Source organism: Anguilla rostrata, chromosome 16, assembly GCF_018555375.3.
Source record: "Anguilla rostrata isolate EN2019 chromosome 16, ASM1855537v3, whole genome shotgun sequence".
NCBI lineage: Eukaryota > Metazoa > Chordata > Actinopteri > Anguilliformes > Anguillidae > Anguilla > Anguilla rostrata.
Genome location: NC_057948.1, coordinates 23,604,423 through 23,624,893, shown reverse-complemented (window position 1 = coordinate 23,624,893; position 20,471 = coordinate 23,604,423). Strand labels below are relative to the sequence as shown.

Sequence of the window (20,471 nt, the reverse complement as noted above, 5' to 3'; positions counted from 1 at the left end):
CTTCCTCCACCGTGCTTCAACAAAATATTGGGGAGGACTTCTGCTTTGTGAACCTGAATCTTCCACCTCTGGAAAATGGTACATTAAAACTGGTCAAACTTCAGTGGCTGGCAGACCATGCCAACGAGGGCACAATCTGCACAGCAAGCTTGGCAGGTGCCAATGACAAACTCGCGCGACCACATCCAGGAAGATGGAACAGGTGCAGACGGCAGGAAAAAGGTTCACTCACCTAGGACTGTAAGATTAGGTTTATAACATTCTACTGTCCTAAAAGACAAGCACACTAAAAAAATAACAATAATAATAAATAAAGCTGGTGATACAATGCTTTCTCTATAATAAGTCAGGTGGGTAAATATCAGGGTTAATAACATGGGTAAAATTGTGGAAATTAAATGAGCTATGAACTGATAGTTCCTTCTGTCACTTCGCTGGAAAAACTAAAAGCTCCAGGTAGTTCCGTTGCCAAGAGACAGAACCAAGGCTTGCCCTATAGTGAATTGTTTATGAAGTGCCCTTTGCTCCAGCATACATCTCGGTTTTTATCTGAAGACCTCACCCTCCATTAAATTAAATATAGGCCCTGCAACAATAATTTGTAAATAGCCAGATCAGACATTTTCAGAAAAAAATAAAAATAAATAAACAATGACTGGCAGAATTTACCAACGCCTGTATGCCTGGATTGGGTGTGGTTTAAGCAAACACCCAACAAACGCTCGTTCCATATTTCACTTTCCAAGGTATGCTTGCCGGGCTTATTTAATTCGTCTCAGGAAGGAGTTTGCTGATTCCTGTGAACCTGCTCTGCATGAATTTAATTACCTTCAGTAACCGAACTGGAACTTCCTGGTAAGAAATCCAAGGACACTGAGCATTCATTGGAAATTACGTAGAAAATGTTTTGATTGAACTGAGAGTTCACCTCTATATAACATGTTTCACTTCTCTCAATAAATAAATAAATAAATAACCTACATAAAACCAGGATTTATCAATCTGTTACAATAGGCTACATACTAGCATACACCTACTATATTCAGCAGACGTCATGTGCGACTTACAGTATCGGCGAAACATTCAAGTGCATTCTCACAAAGCTTGTCGCACGATTGCAATTTAACTTAACTTAAACTAAAAAAATCTTCCACAAAATCCAAAAAATTCTTAGGGTATCGTTTAAAAAGCTCGTAGGGCACTTAACATTTTTTAATGTGCAGGCTTCCCACGCGCTTTCCCCCATTTTGTTTTACGTTGAGTCTACTGCCACCTAGCGTAATCATTGCGCTAGTCACTCTATCTGAACGTAATGTTTTTAAAGAGACGTTTCACTTTCGGGGTTTTCCCAAACATTATTTCCCTTTCCGTGCAGGTAATTGTTTTCCATTGGCCAATAGCGTTTTTGTGTGCGATTGAATATATTTCAGACATTCATAGACGATTCTGACGACCTGCAGGCAAATAGGCTACAGGAATTATACATAGGTCTAACTAGAAAATAGCCTAGGCTACTTAAAGAATATGCATCGCTATACAAGCTGCTTTCGTTTCCTCTTGTTTTAGACCGCGAACCCCCGAATTCTTATTCCCTAGCCATTGTAACCTAAAGCCGACAGGTCGTCACACTTTTCTGTAAATATCATTCACTACTCACAAAACTGTTTGGGCCAATCGAACACATAAACTGAAACTCAGAAAGTGAACTATCCGTTTAAAATGCAACACTTTTTTGAAGCCCAGTCGATGGCAGTGACAATAAAAGGGTCTATGACCCAGGAAATATGACAAATCAAAAGCGTTTATTTACCAGGGCTGATGCCATAGATTAAGTCAATTCAAAATAATTATTTGAAAATTATCTTTATATTCTATAAGGGTATTTCCCACCTTACAATTAGGCCTACACAAATTAACAAACAATTAATAGCCTAGCATAAACAATGTGCAGAACTGTGATAGCCATGCGGAAATTCATATCTACTAAAGGCGTTTCCTTTAATAAACGAAAGGTGGCTAAATACCCCACGCGAAAATTGTATCGCAGAAACAAGAGAGAAGACGTTTATTTTTTATACTAAATTGGATTGGATCATAGTTTAATAGGTTCCTATTTGTAAAATGACGGGAGCACGAGGGCTTTTCATGGGAGTGTTAGGGTTCAGCTCAGGTGAACATTGCCTTTTCTGGAAGCCTTCCGACATGCAGCTTGAGAATGCAAAAAAGGGAAATATGAAAGCAAAGGAAAAAGAACACGCGTTAAAAAAATAAAATGCATAATTGTTGCAATAATCATGTCTTATTTTGAATAAGGGTTAAAAAAAAACATTTAAACATCGATCTTTCGATTTATTCCCTGTGGGTTTCCAAATAACATGACATACACCTTTAAGAATAGTAGGCCGACCGGTTGAGGAAATGAAAGATTTGGGCGATATGTTCAAACAGTAGGCTAACGTATGTTTAAAAATAAAATAAAATAATTTCACAATATTTTTGTTTTCCAGGAAATATAAGTTGTTTAAACGACCAGAAAACTGTCTGTGAATGAAAAATCGAAAAACTCTACTGACATGAACTAAGCGGTTAAAATGAGATTCTGCCATAATCTTTATTGCGCAATGACCCAACACAGAGTGCTCGAGTCACACCGGGAAGCGTAGCATAACTGTACATGACCGACCGGGTATTTTGGGGTGAGTGGTCTTGGCTTAGTTCCGTTCTTTTGACATTTACCTTGCGTGCTCCTGCTTGTATGACACCAATTGTTAGAACTACAAAGCTTGGGGTAGCGCAGTTAACGAAACACTGTCCAGCACGTCTAGAATAGCTTGTAGCCCTATAAACATGTTCTACGGTTGATTGTCTTGTAGGCTACGCGAGTGAAGGTTAATATGCAATTACAGTACGGTTTTGAGAACTAAATTAATCTTAATTAGTGCATGAATCACCTAATGCATGTGTTGTTGTGAGTATAATGTACTAACCTGGTATTCTACTGTTTGTGATTTTGCATTTTAGCTAACGAGCTAATTAAAACACAAGTAGCCTAACAGTAAAATGTAGCTAGCTTAGCCGAGTAGCCTGTAGTGTTTATCACACAGTTTAGTAATTTGTAATAATTTGTGATGAGCACTAAAGAATGTTCCAGGTTGCATTCATTGAACTTGACTCTTCGCATACTGAAGACTACGCGATTATTAAAATCTCGTTTCTTTAAAGTCCCAGCGTGTATGCTGCAGTATAGAATACAGTGACTCAATTGGGTTGTTGTTGTTGTTTTTTTTACTTCTAGGGGAAATTGTTGGGACTTACTGCACACAACCATGGCTGTTTCGGTCCTGCGCGCCTGGGGACATGGTCGCGGGGCGTTTGCTGTCGCACAGCTGCACGTGAGGAACTACTCTGGTTCCTCCGGTGGACACTACAAGGTCCTAGTCCTCGGGGGTGGAAGCGGGGGCATCACGATGAGCGCGCGCATGAAGAGGAAGGTTGGCGCAGAGAACGTGGCTGTCGTGGAGCCCAGCGAGGCAAGCCTCATGCTAAATCCTTTTAAAGTGCTGTATTTTGGGCTGCACCTGCGTTCCGGTGCCGTTGAGCCTTTGACAAAAATAAGAGTAGGACAGAATAACACGTAAAACACGTTCTTGTCGAGGAAGCGTGAATGGTACTTTACCAAGCATGTGAGAAAACGAGGTTAAGGTGGAGTAATCAACAGGTGTCACACTTGTGCAATGCCCCCCTGATCGGAGGAATACTTCCATTTAAAACAGATTGCCTGTTCAGATTATAACTTTCATTGTGTGCTTCACTACATTCCCACCAGCAGCTGTTAAGTTATAACATGCCCAAATGAGACGTACGTAAAGTTTTGATTTGCTGTGCTATGTCTTATGCCTTTTTAGAGCCACTATTACCAGCCTATTTGGACTTTGGTTGGTGCTGGTGCAAAGACAGTCAAGTCTTCCAGGCGACCCACTGCCAGTGTCGTACCATCTGGGGTGAAATGGATCAAATCCAGTGTCCAGGAGGTCAATCCAGACAAGAACACTGTTCGCACGGCTGATGGGCAGGAGGTACGGGGTGGTCGGAGGTCAAAGCTCATAAAGATAGTTTTTCTCTGACAGATGAGAATCTTGAAATTAAAATGGGCTTGATAAAACCCACATCGGTTATGTTATCAAAAAACTCAGGACGCTGAGAAGGCAGTCCTGACAAGCTCACTTGCATACCTTCCAGGAGAGCCGATAAATTAATAATACATTTTTTTTAAATACCCATAAAGAATAAGGTTTAGAGTTTGCAGGGTGTCCCCCTACCTTAGTAGTGCCCCCTCTAGTCAACTCGATACCTGCAGTCTGCTTTCAGCATTTTCATCAGCTGCACCATGCTCTGGTACAGTAACAGGAACAGCTCAGTGGATGGGGATTGCAGTATGGAAGAGAAGCATCTGGCCGGCTGTTGGTCTTTTGAAGGACATGCCTGCTTTATAACCGGCAAGCTCAGAAATTTATGGAGGATGTTGCAATGTTGCGACCAGAGATCCAAATGGGAGACAGAGATGGTGTAAAAGTATGACTGCAGGGTGACTCACCTTGTTTAGGCACTGTTCTAGTACACGGATGGGCTTCACGGTCTGGCTTCGAAACTGCACAGTGGCAGAAGCCCCACAGGGCAACACATAACTGGCACAAGCTTCCCTGGGATGGGAAGGTTTCAGTCGCCCAAGATTATGGTGTCTCATCACTTACCAGCGACCCCTGCTGGTCAACCAGGTGCCTTCAAGACTGTTAGTGGAGGTCCACATTAAATGCCTTCCTCTGAATCTTGGCTGGCTTCTGTGACTGGTGTAGACGCACTTGTGTTGTTTTTCACATGGTGTTTTCTCTGCAGATCTCTTACCAATTTCTGATTGTGGCCCTGGGTCTACAACTTCACTATGAAAAGGTGACGTAAAAAAAGTTTTGGTGTTTGTGTGTGTGTATGTGTGTCTGTGTCTGTGTGCATGTGTGTTTACATGTACATGAGTGCATGTATGTTTTCAGAGCTCATCTTCCTACCGCTTCTTGCTGTGTCCTCCTTTTTTATGGCTTACAACGTCATTTAAGAGGACTGCTTAATTATAATTATGTTGCTAATTTGTTTAAATGGTTTGTTAAAAAACTATTGTGGGAAATTTAGTTTACATGTAGCAGTCTGGAATTTGACACTAGGGGGCAGCAATACACTAAAAATAGGTGAAAACAATTTCCCTGTTTGAAATTCATTGTGTGGATTTATTATTTGGGGAGTTTGATTTTAATTTTGCATGGATGTTTTAATTCAAAGCATAATTAAAATTTTAAAATGGTTAAAGAGAAATAATAGTTGAGAAAATCAAAAGGCAAAGGACTTTTGAATACTAATGCCAATTTTTGTTTGGAGTTAGGTACATTAGTTAGTTGAATTTACTATGAGATCATGAGTGTTCGTGATCTTGGCAACTTGAAGTGTTCTGAAAATTTTTTTTATCATTTCAATCATAGCCAGTATATTGTTTTCTAAAAATTAAACAAATATTTCAGTGAGTATTGGATTGATACTATTTATATTTGTTTTACTGTAATCTTACAGATCAAAGGGTTCCCAGAGGCTTTTGAACACCCCAAAATAGGTTCAAACTACTCTGTAGAGACAGTGGAGAAGACTTGGAAAGCCCTGCAGGACTTCAAGGAGGGAAATGCCATTTTCACCTTCCCCAACACCCCTGTGAAGTGTGCAGGTGCACCTCAAAAGATCATGTACCTCTCTGATGCCTACTTTCGAAAGGTTGGGAATCACATTCAAGATGCGCAATAACACACGTGCAATGCCCCAACTTTCTGCCTTACAAATGCCTTGTTACTATGAATCAAAGTACAGTTCACCCCCAACACTACAGATGAGAGTTGTCAATAACAGGCAGAGGAAGAACACTCGGATCTTTCCAGACCTACACGATATGACCAAAAGTATCTGGACACCCCTTGGTCTGGGGCTGTTTTCCATGGTTTGGGCTAGGCCCCTTAGTTCCAGTGAAAGGAAATTTTAATACTACAGCATACAACCACATTCTAGACGATTCTGTGCTTCCCCAACAGCTTGGGGAAGGCCCTTTTTCTATTTCAGCACAATGCCCCTGAGCACACTGCAAGGTCCATGTAGAAATGGTTTTGTCAAACGGTGTGGAAGAACCTGACTGGCCTGCAGAGCCCGGACCTCAACCGCATCCGATACCTTTGGGAGCAGCCAACGCGTGCAAGGCCTAATCACCCAATAATTGCCCAACCTCACTAATGTTCTTCTGGCTGAATGGAAGCAAATCCCAACAGCAATGATCCAACATCTAGTATAAAGCCTTCCCATAAGAGTGGAGGTTATTATAGCAGCAGAAGGTGGACCAACTCCATATTAAAGCCAGTAATTTTGGATGCAATGTTGGATGTCAGGTGTCCACATACTTTTGGCCATGTAGTGTAAATATGAAACAGTGACACGTTCACACTATGCTGCAGGCAATAGACCAAATAATTTGACTTAACTGGTCTGTTTCTGTCATTATACGCTCTACCATTTTATAAACTGCTTACTCCTGGTCAGGGTTGTTGGGGGGCTGGAGCCTGTCCCAGCAGACCTTGGGTGAGGCAAGAATACACCCTGGACAGGTCACCAATCCACCCAGACACCATTCTCTCACCTATTCATACCCCACAGATAATGCAGACTGCCCAGTTAACCTAACCTGCATGTCTTTGGACTGTGGGTGGAAACCCACGCAGACATCAGGAGAACATGCAAACTCCACACAGAAAGGCCCTCGGCTTTCAACTTTTACATTCTTGCTGTGAGACGACAGCGCTCCTGACTGCACCACCGTACTTCCCTCTGCCTCTCTATGTTCTGGTATATTTTAGAAAAACACTGTCTCCTCTCTGGTTTCGTTTTGATATGATGAAAGTGAAGTGTTAAAGCCGAATTGAAATTGTAAGGCAGGAAGTGGGGTGAGATTGTAGAGTCTGTGTGGGGAAAGGTCAGCTAAACTAGTTTTTCTACCTCAAAAGCACCTCACTTTTGTTCTCCTCTACAAGACAGGAAAGAGGCCCAGAGCCAACATCCTATACAACACTTCCCTGCCAGTGATATTTGGGGTTAAGAAGTACGCTGACGCACTGTGGAAGCTGGTGAAGAGCAGGGACCTGAACGTCAACCTCAGGCACAACCTGATCGAAGTCCGTCCCGAAAAGCGGGAGGCGGTGTTTGAGAAGCTCGACAGCCCGGGGGAAACGGTGGCGTATGAGGTCAGTATGGCGGCGTCTGCCATCTTGCCCGCGACGGTCGTCTGAACTCACCCCCGTCCCTTTCTCCATTTAGAATTTGGCAGAACAGGAAAAACAAACCACAGACTCCGCAGTTGTTTTGGAGGAGCGGTGACTGGTCTTCCTGTCCAAGTACGCAATGACTTGCTGCTGTGAGGAAGGGGTAGAGGACAAACAGGATCATTTTGACTTCTCTTCATAAAAAAAATGTTTTGACCACATTACCACATAGCTACACCATGTCAGTCACATCTCAGACATGATGTTCTATTTCTGTTCTTACATTTCCTTCACTGAATCATCTAATCAAAATAACTTGGGAACAGGAGCATTATTTAGCATCTTTGCAGTGGAAGACTGCAAATAAGGTTACTCACAGGAGGAACCAGGCTTATGAACATATCATGTACACAGAAAGTACTTGTTCAGTAAAAGGCTGCTAAATATTTATTTCCCACAACAAAATGTCTGGCCAATTGATGACTCAACAGGTGTACAATAAGGCTTTATGAGACTCAAGAACTGGGGAAGGCCTTTTGGATTGATGCGAGTGAGAGACAGAGAGTGTGTATGAGAGAGAACAACAGAAGTTCCTTACATAATCTGAAATTGGTCATTTAAAACTTTCCCTTTGGATAAACAGAGCATTACCAAGCCCTGAGGTTTGTTGTACTCTGTTTTTTCCCCCTCCAGACACTGTAATTACAGTTATGGTGCATCCTCTTACATAATGCTAAACGGTTACAAAGGTAAACTTCAGTAGGTGGGGTCTTCAGTATACCACGAGTGCTATGGTAATGCTTCCTGGCTTACCTCATTACCCTCGTTTGTCGTAGTCCTATAATTAAATGGATAAAATACGGCTGATAAAATGTATTTTTTTTAAAGCGTATGCCAGGGTTAGAAGCATGCCAGAAGCAGGAATAAACATGACTCAGGAAGAGGCCCTGGGAGCAGAACTGAGGTCAGACTAATTGAGGATTCTGCCCAGCCAGTGCGTGCCTCACTTCCCTGATGTTACATTACATAATGGGATGAAGGAAAGAAATAGCATCTCTGAAAGTAAATCCAACGGTTTTGCTTTTCGTAAACATACCCTTTGTCTTCAGACCAGCCTTCACCACTGGAGGTGTTTTCTTTCAACAGTCTCCCTGATCTCTCCAGTGGCCTCTCCTGCTGGGAACCACATGTCAGAAAGAGGGAACGTCTTAGATGATATATCATGTACTGTGTAGTTTGGATCTCATGGGATCCTCAAACCCAGTCAGTAGGTATTCTCTGCAGTCTGCTTTCCACATCACCCTAAATATGTTTCTGGAGGACAACAGCTGCAAACCGCCGACCGTAAAACCTGTCTGTACTTTAAGACAACAGGGCCTACTCTTCTCGTCAGCCACACATCCCCTCCCCCGCCTGTGCTAGGTAGCCTGAGCCCGCTCATGAGTCTCGCTTCTCCACTGCTGTGCTTTGGCAATGGCGTTGCCCACTTCGTGCTAATCCCCATATTCTCATTAGTCCGAGTAGGGTCAAAAGTCATGGTCGTGGTCAAAGGCATGTAGTTCGTCTGGAACTCTACCCATTCGTGCATTGTGTAATGCCTAGTGCCATACTTTCATAAGTGAAGAGTTACGCTTGTTTCACCACCAACAGGTTGCACAGCTTCTTTCCACATCTTTTGCATGTTTCAGGCAACCCATCACAGGGGTTTTCAGGTTATGTTGGTTAGTTCAGTTACATAAGCCACTGCCCTACCTCACCCTGCTACATACTTTTTTGTCAAGTCTTGCCAATTCTGTGAGGCGTTATCAGATGTACATGTACAGTTTTACCAATTATTTTTATCTAAAAATGTTTTTTATTAGTATGAAATGCTTCACGTCACCCCGCCCATGGGCCCCCCCGAGGTTCTGAAGGGGAGTCTGGTGTCTGATGCGGACGGGTGGGTGGACATCGACAAGAACACGCTGCAGCACAAGACGTACCCTAACGTTTTCGGTATCGGGGACTGCACCAATCTGCCGACGTCCAAGACAGCTGCTGCAGTGGGTGAGCTAGGGCCGAGGGGGGCTGGTCCTCACTGCAGGCTTCTTGCAGGGGAGGCCCAAGCTGGGCAGGCAGCCAGCCACTGAAAAACTAGACTGTTCTTTTTTTTTTTTTTTTTCGGAGACGGGGGGAGTGCCTGAAGTTACATAACTGCTTATCTTGAGAATTCATGTGTTACTCAGTGTGACAGTATGAGCCATACTTAAAACACATTGGGCCAGAAGAATGGAATTTTTCAGAGATCTCAGTCTCTGAACTACAGAGTTTGCACATGCTGAACTACAGCATTTACAAGTTACAGTTCAAAACAAGAAAGCTTAGAACAAACTGAACAAATGGCATACATTGGTTGCAATGGGAGGACTACAAATATTTTTATTGTAAATAGGTGTAGGGTTCTGATAACATAGCTTTAGGAGAGAGGGGTGAGGCAGGTATCGTTTTTCTGCAGAGTAAGCTAACACAATTGTAAGACATTTTTAGTGTTTTGGCGATCCCACCCCCATACAAATGATTATTATTAGAAATTCCAATCCCAGGTGGAGACTTGGCATTGCATCATGCAGAACATGTTGTATTCAAACACTCAGTTCCCCTTTACATTATTTTCAGATCGATTCAAATTCACTCAAAGTTTTAGGGTCGATTTCCATATAGACAGAGCTAAACCCTTAAGATAGAGGTATATTTCTGTGCTCCATGGGAAAGATTGCTTTGGTAGGAAAGACTAATAGTGGTCTATTTATTTATTTATTTTATGCAAGTCATTTGCAATGCCTCATGTTATCTGTGTGCTAAAAATGGCTCCAGGAATTCTTGACGTAGATTGAATTGCAACAAGCCAAACAGCGCCCACCAAAGCCCCTTCAGCAATTTCAGCCTGTTGCGCTATTCTACATGAAAAAGGAGACGTGTTAAACAAAGCACTTACAAATATCCCACAAATTCAGTTCATTTACTGTGGGGCCTTAGTTGTAACACAGGATTACCAAGACCAAGATATGCTAAAGCTACATTTGACTGGACTCAGTGCTGAATGGCTGTAAAGCTTAAAAATAGTTTTTAACTGACAGTCTGGAAATGGTTCAGCTACAGATAGTAGTATTGTAGGCCAACACGTACTGTATGTTTCAAAGCGTAATTTTGGGGCCAGTCTGGGTGAAATGAATGTCCTGTCTGAACCCCAGAATGATCACAACATGACAAACTAATTATTTGCTCATTTTCAGTTCAACCCGTTTGGTCGATCATGTAGACCTTTTATTTTAATTGCATGTCACTGCTGTTTTGTGACCTGATAATATTTCTACTTGTTCTGGAAGCAACCGGTTTGTTGGCAGAGGCACAAACTAATGCTTTTGTAAACTTGTTTTGTAACCCCATCCCTCCCCCCCCCCCAAATAGCTGCACAGTCAGCAATACTGGACAGAACCATCTCAAAGGTGATGAAAAAAGAAAAGCCGGATAGAAAGGTGAGTTGGGTTCACTGTGCATCCACATTTAAATCGTATAAAGTCTTAAGTGGCAATACAGTGAAGAACTGAATAGGACATGACCGCCTGTTCTGTCTTTTGGCAGTACGATGGCTACACCTCCTGCCCATTGGTTACCAGCTACAAGACCGTGATCCTGGCAGAGTTTGATTACAATGGAGAGCCACTGGAGACCTTCCCTGTCGACCAGAGCAAAGAGAGCAGGATCATGTACCACATGAAAGCTGACCTGATGCCACACCTGTACTGGCACGGCCTGCTAAGGTAAGCACAGCGTGACATAACACAGCTTTTCTCACACATATGGACACCAATGCAAATCCTGCTTTTGATGTAGGAATGTAGCGCACAGGTGCTACTCAGATTGGAGAGCCGTCACCAGAGCGTAGACAACCCGGTGAAATTCAGATGGCCGGAGCTAGTGAAATGGTCATGCAATAGATTTGGTTACAGTATGAGACAGTTGCAATCTTTAAATCTGTTTTTTTTAATTTTATGACAGATCAGTACATTTCAGAGCCATAAATTAAGTTTCTTTTTCATTTGCATCATTTAGAAATCAGAATGCTGTCCCAGTGTCTCTCACCTGGTGTGTTGAGTCTGTTCTCCCAAGACTGTAGTCCTTCATTTATGAATGGCCGCTTTGGACTGTCGTCATGAGCTCACAAATGACTCACACGCCCTCTGAGAAGGAAGTTGAGAAAAGCAAGTGCAATGTTTTCTCTGTCTCTCAACAGGGGATTGTGGGGAGGACCGGGGCCGTACAGGAAGATCATGCACCTGGGAATGAAGTAGCACTCAGCTGCAGGAGGAACCTCTCCCTCCTTCGGCTCCTGTGTAGTCCTCTCCCGAACACCATGTACACTTCCACCTCCCCAAAGCATATCCATCCCTGGCCCAGTGTGCTTGTTCCTAAAATTTGCTGCCTTGGTGGTCACTTTTCCTTTTCCCTTTTTTCTCCAGTGACTCATATAGGCTGCTTGTTTCAAGATGAGTCCTGGAGTTGCATAATCATTCTCTGCCTTCAAAATAGTTCACTCTCCAGCAAAGGTCAAGTACCCAGTCCACCCCAAAAAACGTACACATCTGCCACAATTTCCCCCTTAACCATAAAGTTCTGTGGGATGATTGCGTGGCCTTTAAAAGTCAGGGTTAAGATTTATCCTTCTTAATTTGATTATCAGTCCATGCTAATAAAATGAAAAGGGATTGTGAAAATTTCACAAAAAAAGCTATTTTTATAGACTATAGCAAAGTTGTTGACTAAAAGCACATAACCAATTACTTACAGAGAAATGAGACCAAAAATGTCTAAATGTAAGAAGGCCAGTGCATTCTATCTCAAGCGGTGGTTCACTGTAACGAACACCGTGATGCTCAACTGCCATGCCGAGGTGGGGGCTACACTGTTGAGTGCTATTAAATCCATGGAAATTGCTTATTAGCTACATGTGCTGTAAGCCAACCAGCATTTAAAAAATGAGCGAATGTTCATGGTGGGGCTGGAGAAAGGCGCTGCGGGCGATATGGTGCTGCAGGAGGGAGAAAGTGCTTTTAGTTTACGATCGTTTTCATGCAATTTTTGTTAATATTGATTGGAGCACTACGTTTGGTACCGTTAACATGAACAGAAAAATATTCTGCGCCATGCATGTTGTGTAGTTTTAACCAATGATTACAGGCAGTCTTGCTACTACATTTATTTTTGATTTGAAAAATATACTTTTTATTCCTTCCCCTCCACGTTGTTGTATGTTGTGTACTTTGAGTGTTTCAAATACAACTGTATTACTCCTCAGAGACAAAGATCTATTGTATAGCCCTGGCTTATACACAGAATGAGGTGAACCACTGTAGCTAAACATAGGTTAGGTAACAAAGTACATAGAGTCCAAAAACTCTGCAGTTATCTTCATCTTTAGTTGGAACTACTAATGTACATCTGCAGACTGTTCCAAAGTCACGAGCTGGAGGTCTTGTGATTACATGCGAGCACACACAACGCGTGCCCGTTATCTCACTGTGCCAACCGTTGCCTGGGAGACCGATAAACTCCAAAGCTTCCATCTAGCCCCAAGGCTGAAGCTACCTCTGAAACAGACCTAGGTCACATACATAACTTAAGTACTTAATTACTTTTGAATACTTATTTAGAAATTATTTGAAATTCAGCCATTACAAATACTGAGTATATAAACTACAAAATGTATTTAAAAATACATTTAAGGAGCATTTGCATGTATTTGCAATTACTTTCAAATATGTCTTAAAAAAACATTTAAAATACAGAATTTTCTAATAAAAAGTGTTTGATTTAATGAAATTTTAAAATACTTTCACAACATAAGGCCAGTGGTGCAACATGCGCAATTTCACCAAGGTGTTGAAAAACTGAAAAGCACTGGACGTGAGAACCTATCAGCTCTGAAAGTTGAGCATTTTGTCTAATTAGAGGACGGTATTTTGATGAGAACGCGTCAAGTGGCTGACAGACCCAGTCCAATTTTACCGATTTACATTGTTAATTGGTAGTGAATATGCACAGAAAAATTTTATTTTATCAGTGTCTAACCTTAAACAATGTAAAATATGGAACGTACATATGGCTGTTTGACAACAGAAAAAGAGGAAATACAGGAAAAGGCCACTGACCTCACATCAAAGGCCACTCAAAGAACTCTGGGATACCCCCTTCAGTATGAAGCCTATATTGTTTTCATTTCGGTTGTCTCACAGAAATATATACAAAATATTTTAATATTGTATTTTAATGTAAGGCTCTAAGTACTATTTGAAAAGGTATTTGGGTTTCTCAGGAAAGTATTTAAAGGAATGTATTTTTTTAATACTATTTGGGAAAGTATTTGGTTTTCCATTAAAATAATTTCAGTATTTCACATGTATTTGAAAATACTTTAAATATGTATTTCACTATATTTTCAAATACAAATGTGTATTTGACCCAGGTCTGCTCTGAAATTCTGCCGAATCGAGATATGAACTGTGAAAGGAAAGTCAGTGTTGGGGGCAGGCTGAGCTGGCTTTTCCTATTTTTTTTTTTTTTTCCCTTTTCCTGTTTCCTGTCCCAACTGCGAGCAGTCGCTAGGTGGGAGTTTATTTACACACCCTGAACGCACAATAAAAGAAAACCAAGGCAAAACCATATCCAACAAAGTGAAGACAAGAAGCTAACCCAGCTACCAGACAAAAATATAGGAATGCTATGATGCTAGGAATGTGTGCTTAAGTGATTAAAATTGAAGGCTTTTGAACAGTGGAGACTTGTATTAGAATTATTAACAATTAAAAACATTAAACTGACATGTACCATAAAGAATTGAAATCTAAAAAGATCACTGGAGAGTCATTTTATTGACATGTGCCGCTAGATGCAACCACAAGAACTGCGTTGGCGTTTAACAAAGCAAGAAATTGCCAATAAATATAAATCCATATAAAAGATTAAAAGCCAGCAAAATGCCAATGGACACAATTTACAATAGTTGATCTTTTGTATGAAAAAGAAGCTGCCACTTCAAAACTTCGCTACGGCAAGGTGGTGCTTGTCTTGGATACAGAACACAAGTTCTTCAGTCTTTTCAGCGCACATGACCTGAAATACAAACAAAATGTATGACCAAAATATTCCTTTGCGTTTGGCTCAGCACAGCTAACTGTCTGGGACTCGGCCCTATCCAATAAAACAGAGTTTCAGAAACAGTATTCTGGGGGTGTTGAATGCGATTAAAGGCACACCGCCTTGCATGTGAAAGCATGGGAACACCATAAGGACACAAACTGGAAAGTATGTAGGATACACATTAGCGGCAATTACCTCTATTTACTGAAGCAATTGCTGGATGTGGTTCTGCACATCTCCGTAGACCTCATTGTACAGTTGCTTCTTAGTCTTTGTTCCATCTAGTTGCACTGCAAGGAAGCAAGATTTCATAGAATTGGTTTTAGAGATAAAATGATTGTGCGCACAATTTCATACAGACACATGCATGCACTCTCTTGACTTACCTACGTCAACACCACTTCCCTCCATGATTTCCTTATGTTTCACGTACATGGGCCAGACATGCCCGTCAAACAAACCTGGCGGGTCTGGCACAGTGTAGTTCCTTGAGCTGCAAGAAACATTTTGCATTTAAAATATCTTATTTTTTATAATATTTAGTCACTTACAAAGTCAATACAGCTTGGAGAGCAAAGAAAAACTACAAACATAATTCACATTTGCAGACATGGCCTTGTTTAAATGAGTTATCAATACAGTATGAAAGTATGGCTAGTTTGTTTACACCCCCCCACACACACAAAACAACTACCCCACACTGGCAACATCCATACTTACAACCTCCTCTTTTTGCATTCTTCGTATGGAATGGAAATGAAGTAACGCTGGTTCAATACTTCGATCAATGGTCTGAAGGAAAAGGGAAAACAAGTTATGAACATTCAATGAAAAAAAATGAAATTCTGCATATCACCCGGGTGCCCTTAGGGGGAGAATGCCGTCCACTCACCCGTAGGTATAAAGCAGGAAGCCCTCGACAATAAGAATGTGAACACCCTCATCCTTATGCTCGGACCCTGGGACTATCTCCGTATCCAAAGTGTTGTTGACGCCGTGCGACCGCTCGAACTTCACTGGGTTCTCCAGCCAACCGTAGATGGTACTCATCATGGATTCCATGTCCAAAGCCGTGATCACTAGAAGGTGCAAACGAACGAGAAGAGAGGAGTTAGAATCGGACATATTCGGCGTTCAATCGGGTGTCTTAGTGAAGCATGCAGAACGCACGGCGTTAAAACGACGCCGACAAACACAGACGCCCCTTTAAAAATACCCATGCTTACCATCGTACTGCTTAAAGCCATCTTCATCAACTTCAATCTGATCTTGGGGCTGAAACATACGTGTATGAGACACGGTCTACAAGGCATGTGCTATAAGGAAGTTTTAGCTAAAACACGGAGACGTGCCCTTCCACCAGTTTACTTGGAAGAATTAGCCACTAGTGTACGCTTGTTACACAGTACACAAATACATCTGATCTGGACATAGTAGCTAGTCATTAGCTACATGTGTCTGACGCTGTTAGACAGCGTGTCCAGCTATGTTTTAAAGCGACATGTTAAAGTAAAACTTCCCATTATAGCTACAATGACCATACTGTTTCCCACACCAAGGTCACTGACTGAGTGCCATTGTCTAGCTAACTATAACTACGATTTCTCTTTGCGCTGTTGACGTTCTAGTTAAGCGTGGATCGACGTTAGCTGTGAAACTTTACTCACCTTGAAAAAGTCATCCTGATGAACAACACAACAGTTGGGTAAATTCTTGATCAGCCGGTTGGTGAGGGTGGTTTTCCCCCCGTTTGTTACTCTACAGAGAAACGTAAGATTAAGTTAAAATGCTAGCAGTTTAAATAAGATGAGTACTTAACAATAGTCAGATGGCAATTAAGTTAACATTATTAGGTTTCATCGTTCATACAAAAGTAACTTAGGCAAACTAGGTAACCAACTTGCTCGGAAGCGTCCGCACTACGCATAGCCACCCCCGCAGTTAGCTAGTAATAAGCCAACTACCCTAGCGAGCTAACGTTATCTAATAATTGTGCAGCGCAAACAATGGCAATTAAATAAACTGGTAACAAAGATTTCTGAAAGCTTTCTCTAGGACCAGTAAAAAAAAATTTTTTATGATAATAAATTTGGCCTTGCACAAAAAAAGACAGCGAGCAGTCTTTATCAAACCCAATCTCCACGTGCAGACAGCGGCCTGCACGCACAACTGATGCAATACAGTAGATTACAATGAACTTCCCAGACTCACCCGCCGATGCCAATGATGTACTTCATCTTTCACAGAGACCGCAAACAAACTCTAGAATACGTCAACAAACCCTAAACGGACAGCTCACTTTAGGAGCGCAATGATCAGACGGAAGAACGCTTAAAAGAGAAGGTTTCAGTAAATGTCAACTACTCGATTCCTCCATGGCGTGGATTGTGTGAAAGTTTGGACGATGTCACTCTACCGCTGTCTTCCACCAAGAGAGACCCGTAGAGTCGGTCACAGTTCCCCACATACACTGTCCTGTGATCTGATTGGCTATATACATTGCACAACCATGCGGTTACAATTCTTATATCCAATCGGAAAACTGAAAAAAAAAAATCCTCCTTTTCCTCGTCTTGCTCCTCCCACATGCCTCACACCCTCGACAGCCAAGTGGACACTTAGAAAAAACGTCAACCAGACGTCACTCCCCGGTCACACCTCAAAATAAGTAATAAAAAACTTTCCAAAACTTTTATCTCTGAAACTCCGTATTATTGAATAAAATTGACCAATACATTGGTAAACATTTTTTTGTCATCGTTCTCGATTTTGACGTGTGTTTGGGTTGGTGTCCTCTCAACTTTTTACGTAACAATAAGACCCTTTTTTTTTAAAGGGAGGATGTTATATAACAGCACATTGTGAGGAAGTACAGTACATACGCAGACAGTAGAGCTAGCTGATCTTGACAGTGTCTTCCTAAATGAACTAAATGTCTTACAGCCCCTTCACCCACAAAAATGTCAGAGCAGTCACCTCAGTTATGAAATGAAACAAAAAGTCTAATAAGATCTAACATGGTCTTGGTACCAAACATTCATAGCACTGCAGGCTATGAGCCTTAAAGGTCTTACCAAATATATCAATATAGCAAATTTGATATTGCATTTTGCCCCCCCCAAATAAAAACATCTAGCAATAATAACAAGTAAGGGTGCAAATGTGGCTAGTGAAATTAGTACCTTGGCAAACTTGGCACTAACAAGTGAATTGGTCCGTCTCAAATGCATTAGGAAGATCACAAGGGTGCGATTGTGTCTTTACATGTGTTGGGGGAAAATCAAATTTAAAAAACAATGTCAGAACTGACATCAAACATTATACAAATTGCATTTTTACAACCAGACAGAAGTTTCAAAGGATTAAGAGCACTCTATGGAGCAGTCCATGGAAACTGATAGCACCCGTAGTCATAACTGCATACCTCCTTTACAGCTCCATATAAATTATTTTCTTCACTGGGTGTAGGTAGCAAATTCATTTTGTGCTCCACATGGCACATTCAAGCAGAAATTCACGGTACTAGCACGTCCTCTTTTATTTCTGTGAAATGTGTGCTTTCTAACAGTAGAGAAGTGCAAATGGAATTTCATTTGAACTATACTCAAAAACATATTTTCAAAAACATCAATATGAATAAACTGAAAATCACAGTTTATTAATTGGCAATAGAATGTACATGTCGCTAGTCAGAAAATGGTCGAAAAAATTGTGGTATCTAAAAATTAAATAACGTCTTCCTCAACAAAGCATTGGATGGGCATGTTTCTTTGTTTTTTTAAATCAACATTTTAACAAAAAATTCAATCAGTATAATGTGTAACGTTACAAAGACAGGACAGTTCCACACAAATAAAAGAGGGAAATATTTACTTTTCCAGAACCAGTTTTATTTCAGAAACTGGTGCTGTGAGTTGACGGTAGTATGTTCCGGAAGACTCAATCACAAATGTATCATTCCACCAGCACATGTTCAAGATCATGTAAACTGAATCAGCCGTCTCTAATGACATGTTGGCTCCTGGACATTTTAGCATTAGAGCGTAAGGTATTCTGAAGACAGAAAAAGTACTGTATGCCAGACACATATTACATACTGCAGGTTCCTCACATGAGCTTGTTAACTGCTTACAAATTGGTCCCAGAGCCCAGCTGATAACTTCTAACATGAGTTACGCAGTCTCCTGGTTTTAAACAATATCTTTGTTACCTTGAGAAATCTAATTGTCCCACTTTGGCATACCTGACATTAAGTTTTGCTTTTCGATGCTTAATGTTGTAACTGTTAAAGTATACCAAAAGGAGAAATAAATAATTTATACAGTGTCTGAGTTAGACTAAAAGGCAGCAACTGTCTTTTCTATCAATAACTGTTAAGTATTTTACTCAGTAAACTATATGCACATTTTTACCTGGACCTTTTAAGAAATCATACATTATTTTGTGAATGTTAATCTTGTTTTGTCATTTTTAAATTGGGGTGGCAGGTATGCCATCCTGCCAAGTTACGGCTATACAGCACTGAGAGTTTGGCACTTTTCAGGGTTTTTAGATATGCACATACTACTTCGCAAAAGTCAGAGACCACCCTTTTGTTTATTAATTTTTCAGATAAATGTTTTCAGTGTCAGCCAATAATGCAGAAAACATATATTTAACATAAAATTAAAGAAAAGCCCCCACGACTACATATAATATCAAATCTATCAGTATGTGACCAGGGGAAAAAAGCTCCAGTCTTTCTTCAGATCTGAAGAAATCCACAGGTGTTCCTTTCAAATTTGTACTAGTACTCCAAAACTGGACATATGAGATGCAGAGTAAAGTGTTATGGACAAATGAGTAAATCTGAGATTTTCGAAAGTAAGAGAAGGCACAATGTATGCCGCCGAAGCAATGTAAGGCTCTCGAAACCATGTCTACAACCATCAGTCAAGAGGATCAGTGCCAGTTGGGGTTGTATAACAACATCTGAAGTGCATGATTTTGTTTTAATTGAAGGCATCATGATAGACGCACCGTACTCAGAAGCGGAATTAGTGGGGGTGCCATGGATGTGGTGCATCGACATGAGCATTCATGGGGGTCCCCATGAGTACCGAGACATAAACACTTTGTGTATGGTTTGCTTTAAAAAGGAATATATATATATATATATATATATATATATATATATATATATAGTTTTTAAAATATATTTTATCACAGTTGACATTGAAATGTATCTTGAAAAATATGAAAAATATAAATCAGTCTGATCCTATGTATGACAGGCTAGCTTTGCCCCTGACAATACTTAAAGAAGTTTAGTACTCTTAATACTTATCTGTGCTCTCTCTTCTGTTATTGTTTCTTTCATCTGTAAAAATGTATTATTGACCACAAGTGGTAATGACATTCTGCGACCATCATTAATTTGAAATAAAGTATACAAGTAAAAAAAACATTTTTTTCATGAACATTATCAATTTGTGAAGAAAAATACTGCACAAAGAAATACATGTTCAAGATGATTATAAAATTTCCAACAGTAAGATACATTACACTCCTCAATTATGTAGGTATGAGCTAATACATAGAACACAGTGTAATGATTACTTGTTTAGCGCAAATGCTAATTAGTTCTTCATTTCTGTTTTATGTTGATATTACATTTGACAATATCAATGTTCCCATCAGCATTGCAGGAAGCTTCAGATTGTATACCCACTGCCATCTAGCGGCTGAAAATGCAATTATTCATAGTGAAGTATTTGCTGTCCCTCTGCATTTTTGCTAGTATTCACGTTTGCAGCATGGAGTATTATCTTTGCTCTTATATTTGGTTAAAAGGGGGTTTTAACAAGATGACCTACTTTTACAAGTAGCAGTTAGAAACAGGTACTAAATAAATCAGCTGTCACTACCAAGGAAGTAATCTGAATAACCATTAATCATCATGCAGCTGTTACAAATATTAAA

The 20,471-nt window shown here is 40.7% G+C and overlaps 2 protein-coding genes and 1 long non-coding RNA gene across 7 annotated transcripts; 1 reads left to right on the top strand and 2 right to left on the bottom strand.

The window, feature by feature from the left end:
- Positions 1-698: 698 nt before the first annotated feature.
- sqor (sulfide quinone oxidoreductase) lies at positions 699-14,348 on the top strand. 4 transcript variants are annotated; one of them, XM_064313272.1, is made up of 10 exons: positions 699-855; positions 3,296-3,530; positions 3,906-4,076; positions 4,894-4,947; positions 5,614-5,808; positions 7,080-7,316; positions 9,197-9,380; positions 10,782-10,849; positions 10,956-11,134; positions 11,608-14,348. In XM_064313272.1, exons 1-10 carry the CDS (start codon positions 815-817, stop codon positions 11,663-11,665), a joined length of 1,422 nt encoding a protein of 473 aa, XP_064169342.1. In that variant the 5' UTR covers positions 699-814; the 3' UTR covers positions 11,666-14,348. The 4 variants fall into 4 exon arrangements, with proteins under 4 accessions (XP_064169342.1, XP_064169343.1, XP_064169344.1 ...); XM_064313273.1 differs by having other exon boundaries at positions 700-855; positions 7,107-7,316; XM_064313274.1 differs by lacking the exon at positions 699-855 and adding an exon at positions 2,455-2,696.
- Positions 5,648-8,899, bottom strand: LOC135242277 (uncharacterized). The gene is made up of 2 exons (XR_010326295.1): positions 8,431-8,899; positions 5,648-7,484 (listed from the first exon to the last, which is right to left on the bottom strand). It is a non-coding gene; the product is annotated as an uncharacterized LOC135242277 (long non-coding RNA).
- Positions 14,224-16,997, bottom strand: LOC135242271 (nicotinamide riboside kinase 2-like). 2 transcript variants are annotated; one of them, XM_064313282.1, is made up of 8 exons: positions 16,722-16,997; positions 16,178-16,268; positions 15,737-15,785; positions 15,403-15,589; positions 15,231-15,302; positions 14,897-15,003; positions 14,706-14,800; positions 14,224-14,483 (listed from the first exon to the last, which is right to left on the bottom strand). In XM_064313282.1, the coding sequence occupies exons 1-7, from the start codon at positions 16,745-16,747 to the stop codon at positions 14,712-14,714; spliced, it is 621 nt and encodes a 206-aa protein (XP_064169352.1). In that variant the 5' UTR covers positions 16,748-16,997; the 3' UTR covers positions 14,224-14,483; positions 14,706-14,711. The 2 variants fall into 2 exon arrangements, with proteins under 2 accessions (XP_064169352.1, XP_064169353.1); XM_064313283.1 differs by lacking the exons at positions 15,737-15,785; positions 16,722-16,997 and having other exon boundaries at positions 16,178-16,274.
- Between the last annotated feature and the right edge of the window lie 3,474 nt (positions 16,998-20,471).

Excerpts from the sequence above, each read along its gene's own strand:
- sqor (XM_064313272.1), top strand. The coding sequence starts at position 815 with ATGAATTTAATTACCTTCAGTAACCGAACTGGAACTTCCTG. Across the intron at positions 5,809-7,079 it reads CTGATGCCTACTTTCGAAAG|CACCTCACTTTTGTTCTCCT; the intron begins GTTGGGAATCAC and ends CTACCTCAAAAG. Across the intron at positions 7,317-9,196 it reads GGGAAACGGTGGCGTATGAG|TATGAAATGCTTCACGTCAC; the intron begins GTCAGTATGGCG and ends GTTTTTTATTAG.
- LOC135242271 (XM_064313282.1), bottom strand. The coding sequence starts at position 16,747 with ATGAAGTACATCATTGGCATCGGCGG. Across the intron at positions 16,269-16,721 it reads TACATCATTGGCATCGGCGG|AGTAACAAACGGGGGGAAAA; the intron begins GTGAGTCTGGGA and ends GTTTCTCTGTAG. Across the intron at positions 15,004-15,230 it reads GAATGCAAAAAGAGGAGGTT|CTCAAGGAACTACACTGTGC; the intron begins GTAAGTATGGAT and ends TGTTTCTTGCAG.